This window comes from Mus caroli, chromosome 4, assembly GCF_900094665.2.
Source record: "Mus caroli chromosome 4, CAROLI_EIJ_v1.1, whole genome shotgun sequence".
NCBI classification, from domain to species: Eukaryota; Metazoa; Chordata; class Mammalia; order Rodentia; family Muridae; genus Mus; species Mus caroli.
In genome coordinates, this window is record NC_034573.1 from 118,323,626 (window position 1) to 118,338,337 (window position 14,712).

Consider the following 14,712-nt stretch of genomic DNA (forward strand, 5'->3'; position numbering starts at 1 on the left):
TGTAGTTTAACTTAGCAACCATGTGCTAAATGCTATGGTCTGTATGGGAGACACAGTGCTGACCAGAACGGACCCACTACATGGTGGAATTCCTGCGCCCTCCCAAAATCCATATAAGTTGAACTCTGATCACCAATATAATGGGTCCTCTGAGAAGGAGCCAGGTCACAAGGGTAAAGCAAACATGTCAAGCTCTCATGACAGGGACCCAGAGAGCACTCTGCCCTTCCTGCTGTGTGAGAACACAGTGAGATGCCACCAGCCATGAACCAGAAGGTTGATTCTTGCAAGACACGGAATCTAGGGGCCTCTTCATCTTAGGCTTCCCAGCCTCCAAAACAGAAAGTGAATCTCCAGTCTGTAAAGGCTGCCTGGTTTATGGTATTGTGTTATAGCACCCTGGACAGACTGAGACACGCATCTTAATCAATCATGGCTTGATGCAAGAGATGCCAGACACTCAACAGACCAAAAGAAATATAAATTCAACTTAAGGATGGGTCTCAAGAATGTTTTTCTAAGACAGTATCAATAAGGGAAAGCCACTCCTAAACTTCTGAGGAGGGAATTCTAGCTTAAATCATCTCTTTCCAAAATCCATCTTTTTTTGCAACTGTCCCAGTGTCTGTCTATCCTTCTCTCTGTCTCTCTGTCTCTGTGTGTCTGTCTGTCTGTCTCTCTCTCCCTAAATCAAAGCTCTGAACTATCCTAGGAAAGAGAGAATTTTAATGGCGTTGTGAGGTTGAACAAGAAAATTAAGGAGATGAAGTAAATTAACTAAGGTGGGGGTGGGCTACGTGCTACTGCCAAGCAGTGCTGAGAACTTCTGTGGAGCGAAGGGTCAGTCATTCAATGAGGAAGACATTAGCCCCAGATGGTCCAACCTCTGGTGTTCCCACATGATGCAGGCATAGTGTGCATTGGAGTCACGAGGGAGGGAGGCTTCATCAGAGCGTGAAGACAGTGGTTGGCTGACAGGGGCCAGGCAGTGATGGGGGGCGGGGAACGGAAGATGGGCAGAAGGAATAGCGCAGAGGGGGCGGGGCAGAGGGATGAGGCAGTGGTTATGACTAATCTGGGCATCTAAGCTGACCAAGAAAGGAGTGAGTTCCTAGGTAGAGTGAGAGACAGGGAAAAGATGGTAGAATCCACAGATGGTAGGATCAGACCAAAAGTCACCAGAGAACTGGGCCCAAGAGGTGTAAGCTGAAGAGAGAAGGGGCATCAGACAGCAGGCACTGGAGGCTCAGATGGAATGTTCCTGAAGAGCGAGATGTGGTGTCCAGGTCTTCTTTCTAGAGCTGTTAAGTTCCATGCAGGGGAGAATTTAGTGTTTTCTTAAACACCCAATGGGCCAAAGCTCTTTTGATGACATTCAGATCCTAGGGTGGGGTCAGTCACATCAACAGGGGTCTGGTCAGAAATTTGACAAGGGTTTGGGCTGGAAGTGAATGTTGGGGGTGTCACCATTAAGGCTGTCCTCAAATTCCCATTTTAGGCCCCACCCCATCCCCAACTGCTCCGATCTTGGTATTTTCCTCCTTTAACTGTTACACTTAGGCTAGTATTTGAATTGGTGTTTAATGTGTGGATTTCTTAAGGACAGACTTGAGACCCCAGGGGCAGGTAGCTCAGTGGGTAAAAATACATGCTCTCTGAGCATGAATGCATAAGGTCAAACCCCCAGCACCCATATAAAAATCCAGGCATGGCTTTGAGTGCCTGTAACTCCAGCATTGGGAATGGAGAAAGGTGGATCTTGAGAGCCTGAGGCGTTCATCAAGCGGCACCAAAACAGTAAGTTCTCAACGAAGAGACCGAAGTGGAAAGTGACAGACAGCCGGCATCCTCTTCCAGCCACTGTGCGCACGTGCTTGGGTGCAGACACCTGCTCATTCGCATGCCTGCCTTGTACACACACAGCAGCAGCGGCCCCAAAAAGAACAGACGTGAGCTCCTGAAGTGCAGGGAACATAACTCGTTCACTGCGTCTCAAGCTCCTTGACAGCACAAAGATTCACTGGATGAAGGAAACTCATGGCCTGTCTGCTGTGCTAACGATACAAAAATTACATGTAGACTTTACCCTGGGGCTGCAGACATGCCATTCGTTCATCATTACAAAATCAAATCAGCTATTAGAATTATACACCATCTATGTAAAAATCCTGGCGGGGCACGAGTGACCCTAACTACATATCAACTTGGTGAATTCGTAATTCAGATAATTATTTCAATTATCTGGCCAAGTGGGATTTGACCAGGGTTTTATATCCTAAAGACAAAGAGATCCACCAAGAATCCTCAAACTATTTTCAGCCATCAGGGTATCAGAGACTGACTTGTCTTCAGTGACAGGTCCCTGAGAGGAGAGACCAGGGGGTCAGAAAATAAATAAAATCGGCATTTTGGGGTCAGGAGGCTTTACGTCTTATGTCAAGCTGTGTATTATATCAAGCAAGTTTAGTAAGAAGTATAGCATCTTAAATACAGTTTTCAGTGGAAGCTAATCAAGCAATATGCACAGAGGGAACACAGGGTATCTCACGTGTGTCACAGAGGAGCGGTCAGTGACCTTGGGACTGTTCACCATATCCCCTTAGAGAGGAGAGCTGCGTTCTCAGGATGAAGTCACAGCTCCTCCAGGTTCTGGCCCAGGCCATTTCTGCCCATGCCCAGCATGTCCCGGCTTTATACAGGGAACTATGGTCCTTCTCCACACATCAGAGCCTCAGGGAAAGCCCGAGCCTGCCTGGCTCCCAACAGAAACAATGTGGGTATTATTATTCAAAAGCCATTCCATATAAAACATAATATAGATAAAGCAGATAAGTAATTATTTACTGTCATCAAGAGCCAAGATTTTTCAGCACATAAAAATAAAGAAGTAGGGGCTGGTGAGATGGCTCAGTGGGTAAGAGCACCCGACTGCTCTTCCGAAGGTCTGGAGTTCAAATCCCAGCAACCACATGGTGGCTCACAACCATCCGTAAGGAGATCTGACTCCCTCTTCTGAAGTGTCTGAAGACAGCTACAGTGTACTTACATATAATAAATAAATAAATAAATCTTTAAAAATAAATAAATAAATAAAAATAAAGAAGTAGGAGCCAATGAGTTGGCTTGCGGCACAAGTATAAAGAGCTGAGTTCAAATCTCCCCACACTAACAATTTAAAAAGTATAGAAGGGTGTAGCCGTCTGCCTATAACTCCAGTGTCTCAGGGGGCAGAGAAAGGAAGACTGCTATGGCTTGCTGGCCTAGCTCGAGGTTCAGTGAGGAGCAAAGAAATAAGGCAGAGAATGATAGATCAGGACCACCAACAGTGTCCTCTGGCCTCTGCAGGTATGCAAGGGACACATGCATCTGTGTGCACACACACGGGCACATATGCCATATACACACAGAGAGAGAATTCTTAAAAACTTCATCTTACAAGAAAACTCTTAACCCCCAAGTCGGACTGGCAGTATCACTATATGCTCTTGGCATAGGTATTTTCCATTCGAAAAGTTGTCTACACAGCCCAACCATCTAGAATCCACAGCTGCTCAGCTGCAGTGAGGACTCTTAGAGAAGCCAGGTTCTTTGGCAATGGTTACAGAGCTGGGTTGGTGACTAGCAAGATAAACCTGAAGTATTCCATCTCCCCAGCAAGAAACCCACTAAAGGTAAATGGGATGATAGTGTGAAGGAAACTGGCATACCGAAGAGGCTCCCCTCAGTCAAGTGTCAACTTCAGTGTCAACAGGAAGAATAAGAGCAGTGGCTGCTAACACGCTAAATGCATTCAAGTCCAGGAGTTCAAAGGTTCCTACATAAACTCACTTTTGAAGAATGCTAGGACACAAACTTGCTATTCTTATTCCTAATTTAAAAAAAAAAATAGGGGTGGGGAATCTAGTACTGTGTCAACCTTTCTTCATGAACTATATCACATGCTAAGCCATTATCTGCTGTAGAGGGCTGGGGCTGTGGTGGCTCAGTCGCAGATTCTAGCTCCTTCCTCTCCTGCCTTAAACTCCCTTTTCAGTGGAAGCCAAAGACCAGAGAAACAAATAGATCAACCAGACAGAGGGGGCAGGGTGGGGGTGGAGATTGTGATGGTGTCAGGAAAGATCTAGGAGGAGAAGAGAGAAAAGAAACTGTGATCAGAATACATTATACGGGGCTGCTGAGATGGCTCATTGTTCTTCCAGAAGTCCTGAGTTCAATTCCCAGCAACCACATGGTGGCTCATGACCCTCTATAAAGGGATCTGGAGCCCTCTTCTGGCATGCAGGTGTATACACAGCAAAATATTCATACATAAAATTTAAAAATTTAAAAAGATGACTTAAAAAAAAAACATATTGTACAAAAATAACTTCACTTTCAATTAGAAGTAAATAAAACTTAAAAATAAGAGAGTACCCAGATCCAGAGTCCCATTAGCAGCATCCTGGAAGAGTGTTAGAAGGAGCCTGACATAAATATTATCACAGATTGAGGAATGTGCAGTTAGAATCAGGGCTGGGAAGGTGGCTCATTCTGTAAGGTGCCTGCCAGGCAAGCACAAGGACCTGAATTCAGTTCCTCAGCACGTGCATAAAAGCAGGTGTCTTGGTCAGGGTTTCCATTGCAGTGGAGAGACATCATAGCCGAGGCAAATCTAATAAAGGACAATATTTAACTGGGGCTGGCTTACAGGTTCAGAGGTTCAGTCCAGTATCATCAAGACCGGAGCATGGCAGTGTCCAGGCAGGCATAGTGCAGGAAGAGCTGAGAGTTCTACATCTTGTTCTTAAGGCAAACAGGAGAAGACAACTGGCTTCCAGGCAGCTAGGAGGAGGGTCTCAAAGCCCACCCCCACAGTGACACACTTCCTCCAACGAGGCCACACCTCCTAATAGTGCCACTCCCCGGGTCAAGCATATTCAAACCACTACCACAGGTATGGTGACTTGTGTTACAGCCTCAGTGCTGGAGGAAGGAGGAAGCAGAGGCAGGCAAATCCTTGCATCTCATTGGCCAGCCAGCCTAGCCAAATTGATGATTCAGTGAGAAGCCCTGTCTCCAAAAACTAAGGTGCAGAGTGATGGAGGAAGAGCCCTGATACCAACCCTTTGTTTCCACACACAGGCTCACACATACACAGGCATGCATGCACACAGAAACACGTACACACATGTACAAATAAAATAATTTTACAAGAAAATCTCAGACAGGTCTGTCCTTTCCTATGAATGAGACAATGAAACAACAGCATAAGGTGTGCCCCCATCTTTAGGGTTCTATGGTTCTTCAGCTCAGCAGTTTGGGTTCTGGGGGATAACGCACTCTTCTGCCTTTCCAGTGATCTCATGCGGGAACCCCGGAACTCCAAGCAACGCCCGAGTGGTGTTCAGCGATGGCCTGGTGTTCTCCAGTTCCGTTGTCTATGAGTGTCGTGAAGGCTACTATGCCACAGGCTTGCTCAGCCGACACTGCTCTGTCAACGGCACCTGGACAGGCAGTGACCCTGAGTGCACAGGTAAGAGGCAACCCCCCCTGGGCTCTGTTGCGAATGACAGCTCAAACCACCCAGCCCCTCCCTGCTGAGTAAGCTGTCAGTGGGAGTCTGGAGAAAACGATTACAGTGGAACCGTTCGAATGCCTCTGTATGTTAAGCGTCTTCTCCTGTACAGCAACCACGGAGCTAAGTGCTTCCTCACCCATGTCCACGCCACCAGAATCTCACCACAGCCCCATGAGGTATCTGTGCATACTTACTCTCTGAGGATCGTGGTTTATAAAAACGGTGAGCCTAGTGCAAGATGTGCATGCGGGCATGCACCAGGATGGCGTGAGCAGGGACACAGTAGCTGTGAGCCCCACCGTTTATACATGACAGCTGAGGTTCACAGGGGCTGATACAATACACCAGCCATCATCCAGGCTCTGGTTCATCCCCTTTCTCTTTCCTTTCAGGGTCAAGGTTCTGTCATACTCTGTCCACTTTGAAGCTGACACCACCCCATCTTTCCCTATCTCACTCAGACACAACTCCACCCCAACCCAGCTTCCGAGCATTGCATCTACCTAGCTCTCCTTTGTTGCCCCTCTCAGGGTGCCCCAGACCCTTTTCCTCGGAAAGCCAGATATTGTGGTACCCAGAACGAGGGAAGAGATGGATTGAGTAACTGAGATTTCTTCCTTTCAGAGTCAACTCTGTGAGCTCAGACTCCATCTGAAATCCTACATTAAGTTCATACATAGATCACCAGTCGTACCGTGTCTCATAAACGGGACTTAATTATTGCATAGGTCCTAAGACCCTGCTTCTGGGTCATAAAAAAAAAAAAAACCTCTCAGAAAGACTGTCATAGGAGATGTTGCATCCCAGGACAAGCTATATTTTTGATCCATTAACAAACACATCATATGTTCTTCAATCTAGAAACGCTCCTTGCCCAGGACCTTGCCTACTTTAGGAAATAAAGTCCTGTGGTCCTTTCTCTCAGAGGAGTGGGTTTGAACAAGAAGAGAGGCCATCGTGTAATTGGATGGCATGCACGGTATAGGCATGAACAGTGGACCTGTAGATTGAGATGCTGAGGAGACAAGGCCTGGGCTAGGAGTGACGAGCATTGTGTCTTTCTTACTCTAGTTATAAACTGTGGTGACCCTGGGATTCCAGCCAATGGCATCCGGCTGGGCAATGACTTCAGGTACAACAAGACTGTGACGTACCAGTGTGTCCCCGGCTATGTGATGGAATCACACAGAGTGTCTGTGCTGAGCTGCACCAAGGACCGGACCTGGAACGGTACCAAGCCAGTTTGCAAAGGTATGTCTGGAGGCTGAGGATGCGGGTGGGAGGCAAAGAAGAGACACAAGTAGGCATTAACCTTGAACATTGGGGGGGGGGGCATCCCAGCAGGAGTGCACATGGTTAAGGCTGGTCCTGCTCAGATTGTCAGGAAGTTGGAAGGTCCTGAGGAAAGATCTGACCCTCAAGCATCCTCAAGGGCTACGTGATGGGAGAACAGAAATATTATATATGAGACGGATCCGCAAAGTAAAAGATCAGAACTGCCTCAGATGCATTCTAGTCCTGCTTGGCCCAGACTCCAGCTGCTGCAGGATAGCTGGTGGTACTGGTGACAGTAGTAATGGGGCTTGTTTCCTCAGGACAGCCTCAGAACTCAGCCTCCTCTGGTCTCCCCACAGCTATCATGTGCAAACCTCCTCAGCTCATCCCAAATGGGAAAGTGGTGGGGTCTGACTTCACGTGGGGCTCTAGCGTGAGCTATGCCTGCCTGGAGGGATACCAGCTCTCCCTGCCTGCCGTGCTCACCTGCGAGGGAAACGGATCCTGGACCGGAGAGCTGCCTCAGTGCTTCCGTGAGTGACTCCCAAGGGCCCTAGGCGCCGTCCTCCATGACAGCACGCAGGTCCCCCCCTCGCGCATGCGCACTCACACACGCATATACCAGCGCTCTCTATGGAAAGCATAGAATCATCAGCTTTCTCCCTGAAGCAGAGCTATTTCTCAAGACGCCACGAGAGTGGGAGGGAAATTTAAAGGAAGACATTGAGAATATTTTAATGGAGGCCTGAATTTAGACACTGAGGAAGTCATGGTGGATGGAAATGAAGTCAGACATAATAGCAGTGTCCCCGGACCTAAAGGGGGCAGTATCAGAGTGAGGCACATGCCAGACACATGTCTCTCTTCATGGAAAGATATCTGGTTGCTTTCTGTTGAGAGACTATCCATTATCCGCCTGGACCAGTTGTGTTCTGATGAGTTCCAGTCCATTCCAGGCCTCAGGCTTCCTGGGTTTCCCGAGAAGCGGGCTGAGGATGCTAGGTGCACCCTATGAGTGGGATCTGGAAAGTTCACTGCCTCCTCATACTGCACACAACAGTCAGGTTTCCTACTGGTATCCCTCGGAAACAATCTACACACCTAGGAAATTCTGCTTCCCTTTGGGAATTTCCACCGTGCTTAGAATCAGTAGGTCAGAAAAAAAAAGGTGGACTTTGCTTGTGGTCAACACCCCAGCGTTCTCACCCACCAGGGGGACATGTGCCAGGTCACAGCCTCTGAATGTCTGGACTCAATTTTGCTTTTCCTCCTGAAACAAAGATCCGCCTTGCCTGTATATAATCATGAAGGCTGAGGGTGTAGCTCAGTAGTGAAGTGCATGCGTAGTGTGGATGACATTCTGGGCACCGTCCCCAGCACACACACAAAAAAAAACAACAGTGAATTATGCTTATTGCAGAAAAAACAAACAACAGATATGGACAGTAGCTGGGGAGATGACCCAGTCAGCAAAGCAGTGGACAGTAGCTTGGGAGATGACCCAGGCAGCAAAGCAGTTGCCTCAAAAGCCTGGCACCCCATCCCCCAGAAGCCATTTTTTAACAAAAGGTTGAGTGTGGCAACATACACTTGTAATTCTAGTACTGGGAGGCAGAGACAGACAGACAGACAGACAGAACCCCTCGGCTTTCTGGACAGCCAGCTTAACATACAAGTTCTAGGCCAAAGAGAGACCCTGTCTCAAAAAATAATGTAGAGAGTACTGAAAAATGACAGCTGAGATTGTCCTCTGGCTTCCACACACACATACCTGAAGGTAGGCATGCACATGTGCATGTGCATGTGCACGCGCACGCACACACACACACACGCGCACACACACACACACACATACACAGAGAGGGGGGGATTGTACTCTATTTAAAAGTATGAAAATTAAATTTCCCAAACATAACCATAGTTGTAATGATATATGTTCAAGTTCTTTTAAATGGTATTGGATCTTGACACATTTTCATGACCTGTATTTTTGAGAAGCCACCAAGAGCTTTCTAAGCACCTGTGTCTGACAATTCAATACTTACTGATCTGTGCAGTCATTTTAATGGCTTTTAAAACATTTTTATAAATGTGTGTGTGTGTGTGTGTGTGTGTGTGTGTGTGTATGTGTGTGTGTGTGCATACATGCTCAGGTGAATAAGAGCTGGTACCTGTAGAGGCTAAAAGAGGACACTGGACTCCTTGGAGCTGGAGTTGTTAGTGGTTGTGAACCACCTGACCTGGTTACTGGGAACAAAACTCAGGTCCTCTTACCTGAATAAAGGCACTTACCCAGGCATGCCCCCGGTTCCAGGGTTCAAGTGAACCCAGAGGAAAACAGAAAAATAAAACAGAAAGAATGAAAAGAAAAGGCTATAGAAGGGGGTGAAGAAAACTAGGATCTAGAAAGCATCTTGGGCCAACCTTTGTCTCTCATCTTTCCAGCGGTGTTCTGCGGAGACCCAGGGGTTCCCCCTCGAGGGAGGAGAGAGGACCGAGGTTTCTCCTACAGGTCATCTGTGTCCTTCTCCTGCCACGCTCCTCTGGTGCTGGTGGGCTCCCCACGGAGGTTTTGCCAGTCGGACGGGACGTGGAGTGGCACACAGCCCAGCTGCATAGGTGAGAGGGGCTGTGGGCAGTAGCCTGGCTGCTGGACAGCTGTGATGGGGGTAAGTGATGGCTGTCTTCATAGTCTCACTTGTGGAGACAGGGTCCTTCACTGCGCTTCTTAGGACAGAGTGTGGGACAGTGAGAGCTAATTAACTAGGGAATGCAATGTCTACGTGGACCTGAGACAAATGGGAAGCTCAGAAGGTGGGGCCAGGAGGCAGCTGTGTCCCTTCCATGGCCTGCAGATCAGAAGGGGGTGGGCAGTGAATGCGCCAGTGACCCTGTGATCTGTTTCTGTGTTTTGGTCCAGATCCCACGCTGACCACATGTGCAGATCCTGGCATGCCGCAGTTTGGAATACAGAACAGCTCCCAAGGCTACCAGGTAATGTGAGCTCATGCCAGCTTTCTGCTCTTCTGCCTTTCCCTGTCACCATCAGCACCAGAGGCTGCACCAGAGGGAGCAGCTCAAGGGGAGAAGGAGATCTCGGACCCGAAGAGCATCCTTCAGAAATGGAAGGTGCTGGCGTCCATCAGCCAGGCTGACGTGGAACGTGGCAGTGGGTAGAGCCATGAACAGTTCCCAGGAACCCCAGAGTTGGAGCAGAAACCGAAATACCAAAATAAGCAAGACATCCACACTCTAGCCACAGACAGGGCTCATTGGGGCAGTGGAAGCCAGCCAGGGCTAGGCATGAGGCAGGAGCCAGAGGGTCTCCCATCTGCAGGTAGATCTTGCACATCTGCCTCAGAATGAACCCTAAGCAGCCTGGGTGACCCTGAGCAGAGCAAAGGTAGTGGTGAGGACAGGGTACGCTCAGGTCAGGACAGTGAGCTGGGGCCCACGATGGCTGCTGAGCTAACTGGAATGATAGGCTGGGACCTGGTCAACTGGTATGTGTATATACATATACACATACACATACACGTACATGTGTGCATGTGCATACATGCAAATGCACGTGAGATATATATACATATGTATGTACATGCACATGCACGAGAGATTAAATATATATATATATATATATATATATATGCACACATATATTCATATTCTCCTGTTCTCGCCTAGGAAACAAGCTGTCCCAGGTGCTAGGCATTCAGAAGGGATAGGATGAACGTCTGGGGCCCTGCTCTACTGGGCCTGCCTAGCAATAACAGCCAAGCAAGCTAGATCACTTCTAAGAACACAGAATGTCACGTGGTGTCATGTGGAAGGGTGTGAACGGGGTAGGGTGCTGTCTCAGAAATGGGAGTCATGGAAGAGCCCTCCTAAAGGTGACATTTGAACTGTGGGCTTCATGACAAGAGAGCCCACCCAATTCGGGACAGGGCCCCATTCCTGATGGAGTAAATGTCCCCTACACAGGAGCCCTGAGGCAGGGAATGGCTGATCAGGGCGAGGCTAGGGAGGCAGGCCAGCTGGGGTGGGCTGCAGTACCACAGGAGGAGAGGAGCTAGAGAGCTAAACTCAGTCTAAAAGGATCTTGATGCTGACTGGGAAGGTTACACAGACTCAGTAGCCCAAAAGTTCTGCTCATGGAAACATACCCCCAGAAATACTCTTGTACCTGTTACCAAGCAACCCATGTGTTGTGCTCTCAGAATGGATTATTATACAGCTGGGAACATGAATGAATCTCAGATCTACATGACATGGGTGTCATAGAAACATGCCATTGAAGGATAAAGATGCTGTGAATATTAAAACAGTAAAAGCACATTCGCTTATTTCAACATGCATATAACACATACGATAGAATTTTTTTGCAAGGCAAAGAAATTAAAAACACAAATTCAAGATAGCAATTACCAGAGAGGAGCTGAGGAGTGGAACGGGGAGGGAGCTAACAGATGAGCCACCTGGGCCCAGTATTCCAGTCCCCGGGTTGTGTGGTGGCTCCGAATTGCATCATACATAACTTTTGCAAAGACAAAGACATGGGCATCCTGCAGGGCCTGAGGCCAAGTGCGTATTCTGGATCTTATTCTGCCCTTGAAGGCAGTGACTCTGATCCACTATTTCAAATGCCACTCGGGCTGCGGAGTCAAGGACAGAAATCACAGTGGTGCAAAACAGAAGCATGAAGGATGCAGTCGAGGAGACACCCCCACCCCCATCATGACTGGCTGCAAAGAGGGGACAGCATTGTGGGGGAGCAGAGCCTTCGGGATGTATTGTGTTCACCTTGTGCTTCCCTAGAGCCCAGAGGCCCCATGGTAGTATTAGGGGACAAGGGAGGAATCAGACTTAGCTTGAGGGTTTTGATTTCGCCAACTAGGCAGAGAAATGTGCCCAGTTTGTAGAACCAAATGAGAAAGGCTGAGAGAACAGGTTGGATGTGGAAGAAACCGGTGTAACGAAGAGCGCTGCCTTGAGTCTGAATCTGACTTTGTTGGTATAAGGACCCATGACTGTTGGAGCTGGGAGATGTTACAGTCTGAATTGCATTGTGGGAAACTGACCTGTCCTTTAAGCCAAATGAACAGAAGAGGCCAGTGACTCTTGGAGGATAGAAATGAGGACACAGCCAAACAAGAGAAGGCAGCAGTTCTGTCTGACAGAGTTTTCCAAAGCACAGATTCTCCACATTCGTAAAGGTGGCAGGTCTCCAGTTCTTAGAATGTCATTTCACAGAAAGATCGTTTAGTTTTGCACAGTTATTCACATTTTATAAAATGCTTTCAACTCCACCATCACATTTCAATGTCACAGATTTCCAGTGCCATTCTGGCACAGCAGCCACCCCCACTTTATGCTCAGGGAGACTGGGGTTCAGTGTTCCTTTCAAGGAGGAAATGCTCACCCTAGAAGTGTGACATGCCCAGTGAGGGCACTGATCCGATCACAAGGCATCCTTTCAGTCAGTCCCAAAGGACCAATAGGACTCAGCCAGGAGAGAAGTTTCATAGTGCCAACAGAGGCAACAGCCTGAGTTGGAGTTCTCCCCTGGGAAGTAAGTGACAGTGAGACACTGCTAGGTGGAAGGTGACATGGGACACTTCTGTCCTTGCGGCAGGTTGGGAGCACGGTGCTATTCCGTTGTCAGAAAGGTTACCTGCTTCAGGGATCCACCACCAGGACCTGCCTTCCCAACCTGACCTGGAGTGGAACCCCACCTGACTGTGTCCGTGAGTGCCACCCCCCCACCTGACCCCACACTTCATCCTCCGGCCCAGGATGGAGTGGTGGGATGTGTTCCCATCAGGACCAGTGTTGAGCTCTCTATAGTACTTGCCTCTTGGGGCATCACAGATGTTTCTACACAAAAGCCTTTCTGGAATTTGAAGGTCATCCTTAGACCTTAGCAAAGAATTAAGTAATCGAGAGCCATTGAGAACTATGAACTATAGAGGGGCAGGGTCGCGGAAACATTGCAGACATTAGTCATGTGCTTAGTGTTGCAGATTGAGGTTCTCCATGACCGGCTAAGCCATCATACTAAAATATTCCTAAAGATCTTGAATGTGAACTTGCAAAGAAGTGAAGAAGAGGGAGCCAGGCATGAAAGGGCAGAGATGGGAAGGAACAGGGTTCTACATAGGGTTGGGGGTGGAAGAGAGGCCCCTCAAATATGTCTGCTGCATCTTCAAATCCCAGACTCCTCGGGCCTAACGTTGTCTTTGCTCTCATCACCCAGCCCACCACTGCAAACAACCAGAGACGCCCACACACGCCAATGTCGGGGCCCTGGACCTGCCATCCATGGGTTACACACTCATCTACTCCTGCCAGGAGGGCTTCTCCCTCCGGGGTGGCTCTGAGCACCGTACCTGCAAAGCCGACGGCAGCTGGACAGGCAAACCGCCCGTCTGCCTGGGTGAGCCAGCCCTTTCTAGGGCGGGAGCTATGGAGGAAGGGGTTGGCAGGCTCTGAGCAGGACCAGGAAGAAGTCAACCCCTGCTTCTGACTGAAGTGTGGCTGAGGCAGGAGACCACTTCAGAACTGCTCACACAAGTTCATGTTGACCCCACCGCCTGCCGCCACGTATGCAAACACACACCATCCCTTTCACTTAAGCAAGCATGCGGCGTCCTGCCCAGATCCTCCTAGCAGGCCTGAAGAGTGCCTGACTTTATAATCTCCTCCTGTTAGCCTTACTATCACCCTGCCAGGCCTGTCCTGGGCATGGGGTGTTTGTCTGTCCTAAGGAGTTCACAACAAAGCACATTATCATGTTACAGGCATGATCTGTGCCCCAGGGTCACTTGCCAGAGTCTCCAGGCCCATCACAGAGGGAAATGGGAATAAAGACATTCTGAGACAGCACTGTCAGGGTGGGAATGGACGAGAGAGCTGAGAGAAAAGCCCCAAAGCCCTGTCCAGTAGCACCATGGCCCTGCGGAGGTCATTTACACAGCACCAGCCTCTCCCGCGTGGAGAGTGAAGCAAGGCTCTTCCTGACCACGCTCTCCCGGGTGTGTGGAACCCAGGCAGGGAAAGGATTCTAGTCCTTCTCTGTCAGCCATTTCCTTCCTCACACTCACCCTGGTGTCACTTTCTGCAGTCTCTACTCTCCTGACACACTTGGTATTTAAAATTTGTTGTCATGTTAATATGTCACCACCATATGTGGAAGACTTAGAAATAATGAATGCTTGAAAGAGACACTGATCATCCTAACCGGATCGGTGGAACTAACGACCCCTTAAGGAGCCAAGGGATGCACTGAATGCTGGGAATGAGGAGGAAGGCCACTGAAGGGGAGGGCGGGAGCCAGGGAGGACTGCCTCCGGAATGTCGTGTGTGGTATATGGTATGGTATGTGTTTGTGGTGGGGGTATATGGTGTGTTGGGGATGAGTATGGTGTGTGTGAGATATCTGGTGTGTGTGTATATGTTTATTGTGAAGTTGTGTGTGTGCGTGTGTGCACATGCTTATTGTGAGGTTTGTGTGTGAGAGTGTTTATTGTGAGTTTTGTATGTGTGTGTGTGGTATTTGATATATGTATGTAGCATATATGGTGTGGGTTATGTGTGGGAGAAAAAAAGAGAAAAGATGGTATGGAGGTATAGGGTGTGTTGTGTGTGTGATACATGGTGTAGTGTGTGTGTTATATGTGGTATGAAGTATATGTGTGAGAGATATAGTATGGGGGTATATGGTGTGTGTGAAAAAGAGAGAGAGAGTATGAGTATGTATGATATGCAGTGTCAGGTGTGTATGCGAGAGAGAGAGAGAGAGAGAGAGAGAGAGAGAGAGAGAGAGAGAGAGAGAGAGAGAGAGGAGAGAGAGAAATGGTGTGGGCTGTGTATCTGGGGTGTAT

At 48.5% G+C, this 14,712-nt stretch overlaps 1 protein-coding gene across 1 annotated transcript in view; it reads left to right on the forward strand.

Moving 5' to 3' along the window:
• The window catches only part of Csmd2 (CUB and Sushi multiple domains 2), a 575,103-nt gene that overhangs the window by 549,623 nt on the left and 10,768 nt on the right, over positions 1-14,712 (forward strand). Inside the window, exons 58-64 of the mRNA XM_029476560.1 lie at positions 5,336-5,512; positions 6,629-6,808; positions 7,192-7,365; positions 9,278-9,451; positions 9,753-9,826; positions 12,465-12,576; positions 13,086-13,265. Coding sequence (XP_029332420.1) covers positions 5,336-5,512; positions 6,629-6,808; positions 7,192-7,365; positions 9,278-9,451; positions 9,753-9,826; positions 12,465-12,576; positions 13,086-13,265 — 1,071 coding nt within the window. The remainder of the gene's footprint in view (positions 1-5,335; positions 5,513-6,628; positions 6,809-7,191; positions 7,366-9,277; positions 9,452-9,752; positions 9,827-12,464; positions 12,577-13,085; positions 13,266-14,712) is intronic.